Consider the following 8,340-nt stretch of genomic DNA (forward strand, 5'->3'; position numbering starts at 1 on the left):
ACAAGTGTTGTTGTTGTTGTCTAGAGCCCTGTAATCGTCTAGAGCCCTGTAACTGGCGAAATGGCACTTACTAGAGCCCTGTAATCGTCTAGCACACCAGCTTTTGTCCAGACCGTATTTCTGGGTTTGTAACTGGCGAGTCGTCTCAACATGAGTAATCAAGGTTCCCTAAACTAATCTCGTTCTATGACAGGCACGTTGACTTGGAGGTACTCTCCAACGAATTTACCTGCTCCCCGACACCTCACGGTCTGTCGTTACCGACACGCGTAAAATATTTGCCATCGGCGCGCCGGCCGAACGTCGCGCCGGTAGCCTGCGAGGCGTACGATCAAGCTTCATCATACGGCCACAGCTAGCTCCCGCAAGTGCCACATGTTGGTAGGACCCACTCACCGCTCAAACCACTCCTACTTTATCCCTTCAGGACCAGTTATTCCTCATCCTTTTCCTTGGTCGGCAGCCATGGGCGACATCCATCCCTCTCTCGCGACCCAGCCCATGCGGCACGGCCATGGGCGCCGTGGCAGGGAAGACTAGGGTGCATGGTGGCTGCTCGGCGCTGCTGCACGGGAGGTGCCGGGCGCTGCTGTAGAGTAGACGGAGGAAGGAGGAGAGGTGAATCGGGGAAGGTACAACCATGGCGGCGGGGGGAACTGCGAACAACGGCGCCTGGCGCTGCAGCCGCAATGACCGAAGCTACATCCGGTGGCGCGCGGAGCTGCAACCGCAGCGACCTGGAGCTGCAACCGTGGCGGCGACCGGGAGCTATGACGTCGATGATGCTGGAACCGACCAGTTTTTTTGCTGGAACGGGCGACAGGAGGTGCTACAACCGTGGCAGCAAAATGTTGGAACCAACAGCCACGGCCTTCAGCAGGTTTTTATTTTTTTGCGTCTACCAGCCATTGTTTTTGCTCGAACCATTAAGTATTTTTGCTGGAACCAGCGATTTCCATGCATGCGAGTACATAAGTATTTTTTTTCTTTTTTGCCGGGATTGCAAATTTTGGTGCAGCCGGTGAGAAAGTTTGCTTCAACCACCCATCTTTTTTGCTAGAAGCATCAGAATTTTTTGCTACCACCTTGTTTTGTTTTGTATTTTGCTGTAACCAGCCTAAAATTTTGCTACCAACGTCTTTCGATTTTGCTGGAACCGGCATTTTTTTTCTGCTTCAATCAACTAACTGAAGATTTTTTTTGCTTTCAATTTCTTTGCTAGATGGGGAACCGGCTTTTTAAAAAGCTTCAACCATGTACTGGGAAGCTGCAACCGCATGCACGAGAGCTGCAAGCCGTCTACACCGGAGCTACAACCGGAGAGGTTGCGAGCACGAGCACTTGGAGTTGTAGCCGACGGCGACGTATGCTGGACTGGAGATGATAAGTGCTTCAACGACGGGAGATTGAAACCTGCTGCGAGGTCCGGCGAGCGGCATCAATGGAGGGGGCGTTGCTGGCCGTGAAGCGTGACGGCAGTGATTTTTTTTGCGACCTGCACGACGAGGTGATGCCAACCGGGGATGCCGAAGGTCTGCGGCCGCGACGATGGCGACTAGCGGTGCTGGAGCCGGGGACGCATGCCCGGCGGCATAGCAGTTGGTGCGCACGGGCTGCACTTTGTTCACGATCCACTTTTTCTGGGTAGGGAGAATCAGTGCGTGGAGACGTTTGACTTGGTGCCATGATTATCTGACGGCGGCAAATTTGACAATTTTGACCTCTGAACGAAATCAATTCACAGAATGAACTGTCCGTGAAACTATTTCACGCCGAAAACCTTTTTGTGTAGCGTCCGCCACGCCGGCGCCACAACCTACGGTGCAGCGCCTAGCTCTGGGGTGTTGCACGCCAGTCTACCGTGGCAGCCCCTGGGCCCGCACCCAGCAGTGCGCAATGCAGCGCCTCCGGGCTAGGCGCCACACATGTAATGTGCAGCGCCTCCGTGCTAGGCGCCACACATTTAAAGTGCAGCGCCTAGCGTGTAGGCGCTGCACTGTGACTTACGCAACCACTTGGCTGGCCCCCCTCCCCCACTCCCCCACCCCACACACTCCAACCCGAGCTTTGCCCCCTCTCCCACTCTCTCCCCCTCTCAAACCGTCTCCCAAATCTTGCAAATTTGAAGAATTTGTCCGTGAATTTCGAAGTCAAACCCTCCCTCAAGGTAATCTTCTCCGATCCCCTTGTTTTGATCCAAATAATGTTATCAAATTGCTCATTTGTTGCTAGTTTGGGGAAACCCTAGTTTTGTTTGGATCTAGAGATTTGCATGGAGATGTGAGATGTTTGTTTGCCAATTTCCTATGATTAGGCTTTGTTAGTATGTTAGGGTTATTCTTATGGGTGTTGTTATGTTGGTGCTAGGGTTAGGTTTAGGGCTAGGGTTATGGTTATGGTTAGGGTTATGGTTATGGTTAGGGTTATGGTTATGGTTAGGGTTATGGTTAGGGTTGTTGTTTGATATATATATTAGGGTTTGTATTTCGTGTTAGTCAAAAGGATTAGTACTCATGGAAGTAATGTTACGTTGTGTTCTTTGAATGCTTATAGGGATGGGAAGAACATGTGTGTTTGTTCATCATGGGGACAAAGACGCTTTCTTGAAAGGTAATATTGAACCGGACCCGGATGAGCTTGACATGGTGTTTGATAGTAGTCCTAGCTATGCGGAGCTCTTGCAACAAATGAGGAAAGAATTGAATTGGATGGACCCTAGTGATATCGTTGAGTTGGAGGGAAGGCATAATGTTGGTTTTGGAATGCACATCCGTGGAAGACAATGCGTGCCAACTCGGAGCAACGTTGGGTTGCATACAAGGAGACGGTGGCCGAATCACTAGACAAGGCTCTTGAGTTATTTGCAACGAAGAAGGTTGATTCAAGTTTGCATTTGGACTTGAACCAGAACCCCTCCCCTTTGGTTGCTTGGAGGCGCCACACCGTACAGTGCAACGCCCACGAGCTAGGCGCTGCACTGTACAGTGTGGCGCCTGCAAGCTAGGCGCCACACAGGTCTGTAACTATCCAGAGAGAAACAGAAGGGAGGGCAAGTTACAGACCTATGCGGCGCCTAGCTTGGAGGCGCCACACCGTACAGTGCAACGCCCACGAGCTAGGCGCTGCACTGTACAGTGTGGCGCCTGCAAGCTAGGCGCCACACAAGTCTGTAACAGAATAGTTTCATCACAGAATAAACTGGGTCATTTTAAGTCACGGATAGTTGCATCACAGAATAAACAGTAATTTCAACATTACTATGAGCTAAGACATACAATCAATTCAAGTTCAACATTTCCTAGAGTGACCATCATGATAAGTTCAACATTACTAAGAGCTTCAAGTTCAACATTACCACCAACATAGAGTTCAACATAGAGTGACCATCACGACAAGTTCAACATAGAGTGACCATCACGACAAGTTCAACATTACCACCAACATAGAGTTCAACATAGAGCTACCACCAACATAGAGCTACCATTACAAAAAGAGGACGATGACTAGTTCCTTGAGCGCTTTTTGGCTCCTCCCCCCTCTTGCTGGATATATTCTCGCCTTCCTAGGAAGAGCAACCCGCTCCGGCTCCGGCTGCGGTTCCTCCACGTCATCCGCATCGTCATCCAAATAGTCATCCAATGCTGCCATCCGCGAGGTGCCGACCGTCCTTTTGCCTCTTTGGGTGAAGCCTTCAGGTGTGTACTTCTTGATTCCCTTCCTAGGCTTTAACTCGTATGCAGACCGAACCTGGTACGTCCCCAAGGTCATATCATCAGCAACCTATGCATCAACAAAAGATATGAAAAGACCGGGTGTGAGGATATAGTTAGCAATGCATCAACAATTGGATATATGTTCATGCCATACCTCTTGGGTGACCACACCCACATCCTCATCCTCCAAAGGATCAACATGGCCCTGGCCCGAAGTGGGATCTGATGGTGTCACCGACCTAGACCGTTCTGGTGATACATACTCGGGGTCACGACAACCGAAAAGGTTTGATAGCCGCCTTAACTTTTGGGCCTGGCGCTGCAACATGTACAAGTGAATGAGAAATCGAACGTAGCAACACATGTTAAGTGCTAGTTTGAAGGAGATGTGAACCTTAATGAATGCTTGAAGTGCACCTTCCCCATCGCTTTTACCAGCCGGGGTTGTTTCCAGAATAGTCTCGGTCTCATCAGCTCCAGAATAGTCTCGGTCTCATCAGCTGCTTTCTTGACTTGGGCACGCTATGAACAGAAACGGTATCAAAGTGTTAGGCAAGCGAAGATGTGAATAGTGCAAATGGAAAAGCAAAAAGGGCAAATACCACAAAGTTCATCATTGGAGCTGAAGGGATCACTGAGTTTCCTTTCCTGACTAAGGCGTTGTACTGTTGCTGGGCTAGCTCATCAAAAACGGCCGGATCTTCCAAAATCTCATCAGCATACGCTGGCTTGCATACCTCCACACGGGTACTTCCAAGAAACCATGTGAGATAGTTGTTGAACGCATCCGGGCAGTGCTTACAAAGCTGGGCTCGTTTTCCAACCCTAGCTTGCTCCACACTAAGCGCGAACTGTACGACATACTTCCTATGATGCTGGGCCCAATCCTTGATCTTCCGCTGCTTTTTCCTATCCAACCTGCAAGTTAGAAACAAAATATTACCACCATCGAAACCGCCGAGAAGCCGCTAAGTGCTCAAGGTTTATTATATCTTACCCGTGTAGCACCTTGTCCGTGTCCTCCCACTCCGGCGAGTGTGGCTGGAACAAACCAAACTGGCGGAACACCCAATGTGGCAGGTGAAGCTCAACCGCCCAGTTGCATATGAGTGGGCACCGCATATGCCAGAGATCGCTATCCCTAGTGCACATCGGATTCATCCTGAACTCTATAGGGTTACCAAAACTCTCTCCTTTTCCGTACGGCTCCCATTCCACCTGCAAAATGGGATAGAATGCAAAATTGATATCGAGTTACGATAGAAGCATGATAATCACTTATGCAATGTCGATTCACCTGCTCAGGCGTGATCGCGTCCAGCTCGCTCTTGTACAACTTGTACATGACCGACGGATCATCCCTCGTCTCATTTAACACATCCCACTTGTAAGCCCAAGTGGGGAGCCGTAGTGGGTCGTCTTTGTCGTCCCAATCCTCGTACTTCACGGTCTTCGATCGTCCAACCGGCAAACGCTCCCAGCTCCATATGGAAAGTGCGAGCAGACAACCACCAATACCTCCAGATTGCCTACAACAGGCTTCGTCCAACTGCACATAAAAGAGAACATGGTTGAATTAACAACAAGAGCGCATTGATAATGTATCAATGAAGTGAAAAGGAAACAACTTCATACCTGTCGATACAAGTAAGCCAGTGTCGCCGAACCCCAACTCCATTTGCTATCGAAGACGGTCAACGCCTTTAGCCACATCCATGGAGCATTCTTGCCTGTGCCATCAGCAAACATAGTCCTGGATATCACGTACCACATGTAGACACGAGCATATGTCTTGACCGTGTCCTCATTAGCATCCTTAGGGCAAGTACCAAAGTTCGATTGAATCCACGTGAAAGGAGCACCGACTGCGACTCTTTCCTTCTTCTTGTCTTCTGCTTCTGGTTCCCGAGGCTCCGGAGGAACCATACGGATAAGGGCATGCATCTGCGCGCGCCATCCATCAGAATCGGTGTTCATACATAAAGGGTTCCCATCGATAGGAAGACCGGTGATCATAGCCATATCCTGGAGCGTCACGGTCATCTCCCCGGTCCGAAGATGGAAAGTGTGTGTCTCCGGCCTCCAATGATCAATAAATGCGGTGAGTGCTGCAGCATTGTTGGGTGGCGTCGACCAGCTGACCAACTGAATGAAAGGGAGAAGTCCCGTCTGCCTTACATACGGTGTGTACCGCTCATCATAGCGCATCCACCCAAGGGTGACCCCGTGAGACCGAAGCTTCAAAGGTGCAAGCTCCTACAAACAAACAAACAAATCATTACATATGGGGCATTTGTGTTTGAAATAAACATGAAATTCATAACACCGACAACTTTCATTATTACCCGCTGCTCCACCGACATAGCGTACGACCGGTGTTGTTTGTCCCAATGATCATCGAGAAGCCAAACCATCCTAATAATTTGAAAAAAAAATTTCTTGTCAACACAATTATCTTTTGAATACAAATAAACTAAAGTACGCCTACTAGATGCAAAATTCAAAGCATATGTATCCAAAGCATTGTTGTCAAAACAAATATAAGTTCAACAAAATAAACTAAACTAGGCTTACTTCATTCAAGATTAAATACAAATCTCTTTTCCATATAAAATAACATGTCAACCTATGTATCCAAACCATATCTTTTCAATAAAATAAACTAAACTAGGGTTGCAAAATTAGCTACATGCAAGATTATAATACATGCAACATTCAAATCTAATCAAATCAAACAAGGGTTCCTCTAAATCTTCAAAATAGCATACATTATATGGATAGAAAGAAGGGGGTCGGAGGAGGATACCTTCTAGGATGGATTGGTGAACGAATCCACGGACAAAATCGTCAGATCTGAAGGATTTGAGAGAGGGGATTGAGAGGGGGAGAGGAGAGGGCCGCCGCCGCGGCTTCTTCTGTTTGTAACTGGTGGCAATGGGGTGTGTTGAGGATATAGACCTTAGATTCACCCGCCAGGAGGGGCCGGGTTACTCATATGGTCATTGCCAGAAGCCCGGCGCCAAGCCTGAAGACGGTGGGCCAAAGATGGGCTTAAGACCCGGATATGGCTTAAAGCCCGTAGTTGCAATCATTATTATGCTAGAACTTGTAGTGTAAGGCAAGAATAGTTGAGAGTCCGAGCCGGACACTCTTATGAGCCGGCCGGGACTCTGAGAGCTGCAGGGTGTCAGCCTCCCTATATAAAGGGACGACCCGGCAGCGGTTTAGGGACGAGAACGATCTCATCGAGAGCCGGGCATAGCAGTTTAGCTCCCTGGTGATCGTAACCCTAATCAATACCACCTCAAACTGGACGTAGGCTTTTACCTTCACCGTAAGGGGCCGAACCAGTATAAACCCTCGTGTTCCTTGTCCCGCATTAACCCCTTCAAGCTTCCTAGCTGCGATGGCTCCACGACTAAGTCCTAGCTCGAGGACATCTGCCGTGACAATTCCACGACAGTTGGCGCCCACCGTGGGGCTGGCGCACGGTGGATTTGAGTTCTTGAAGGGCGGCTTCGAAGGGCTCAAGGGATACGCTGTGGGCCGGATGACCAAGAGTCGTCGCGGCAAGCTCTACATCGACGATGCAAACTGGGGCCCCGACGCCGGCTCAATTGAGTACGGGTACCGGGTCCCCTTCGGCGGAATTCATGTTTTCATTGGCAAGATTGGTGAGCCGGGCCCTGAGCCGGGTCTCTGCGCCGATCTCGTCGATACGGCTCAGCGTGCACGACCCGCCCGGGCCCGGCCTGCCTTAAGGCATGCCTTTGTGGGATGTATCCATGGAGGGCCCTCTGATCGATCTGGATCTGGTGATGAGGCGGCCGCCGGCTCTGACGGCGAATCGTCCACCGACGAGTCAAACTCGTTGTATCAACTTCAAGATGGCAGGCTCATGGGTTGTTCCGATGGTGACAGTATTCCGGACCCGTTTGAGCCGCCAAGTCAGGTTGGAGTCTTTATGGCTGGTGCGCAGCCTGTTCAGAACCCCGCTGCTGGAGCGGGAAACCCGGTGCCTTCTCCGGCTCAGGTACTAATGGATCTCACGGACAAGATAACGGCTCTGTTAACCGCCACGGTTGACCCGGCAGATCAAGCTCAGCATGATGCGGAGGTGGCGCAGTTAAAATTGGATCTAGTGAAAGCCAAGGAGGATCTGGCAGCAGAGGGGATCAGGATGGCTGCGGAAAGGGCAGCTCTCGACGCCCAAACCCAGTTGATTCAAGCGCAGTCCTTCCGGCTAACGATGGATCAAAACGCGTCCAATGAGGTCCTGAGAAGGAGGCATCAAAAAGCCCAATCTCGACTCCCTCCGGTTTATGATCCGCGAAACCTCTTCAACACGCCAGGTGCAGGGTCTAGTAACCCGCCAGGGGTCATAGTGCCCGGGTCGGGGACCCCTATTCAGCCCCAAGTGATGGGGCCTCCCCAGGTGCCCCCTGCCCCGCCTCAGTACGTACCAACACCCCCGGGTCATTATAATAACCCGCTGGAGAACATGGTCGCCGCGGCGGCACGGCTGGCGGCTCTCCCAGTTGACGGCGACTCTCCGACGGCTATTGAAACCCGTCGGGTCAGGGAACTCCTTCAGACAGCACTGACGCAGCAAGAGGCGTATTCCTAC

The 8,340-nt window shown here is 50.5% G+C and overlaps 1 protein-coding gene across 1 annotated transcript; it reads left to right on the forward strand.

Annotated features, from left to right (window-relative positions):
* Window positions 1-442: 442 nt before the first annotated feature.
* LOC123167361 (uncharacterized) lies at window positions 443-1,746 on the forward strand. Its single transcript, XM_044585204.1, has 2 exons — window positions 443-880; window positions 1,223-1,746. Exons 1-2 carry the CDS (start codon window positions 641-643, stop codon window positions 1,382-1,384), a joined length of 402 nt encoding a protein of 133 aa, XP_044441139.1. The 5' UTR covers window positions 443-640; the 3' UTR covers window positions 1,385-1,746.
* The last annotated feature ends 6,594 nt before the right edge of the window (window positions 1,747-8,340 follow it).

The sequence above is a fragment of the Triticum aestivum genome, chromosome 7D, assembly GCF_018294505.1.
Source record: "Triticum aestivum cultivar Chinese Spring chromosome 7D, IWGSC CS RefSeq v2.1, whole genome shotgun sequence".
Taxonomy (NCBI): domain Eukaryota; kingdom Viridiplantae; phylum Streptophyta; class Magnoliopsida; order Poales; family Poaceae; genus Triticum; species Triticum aestivum.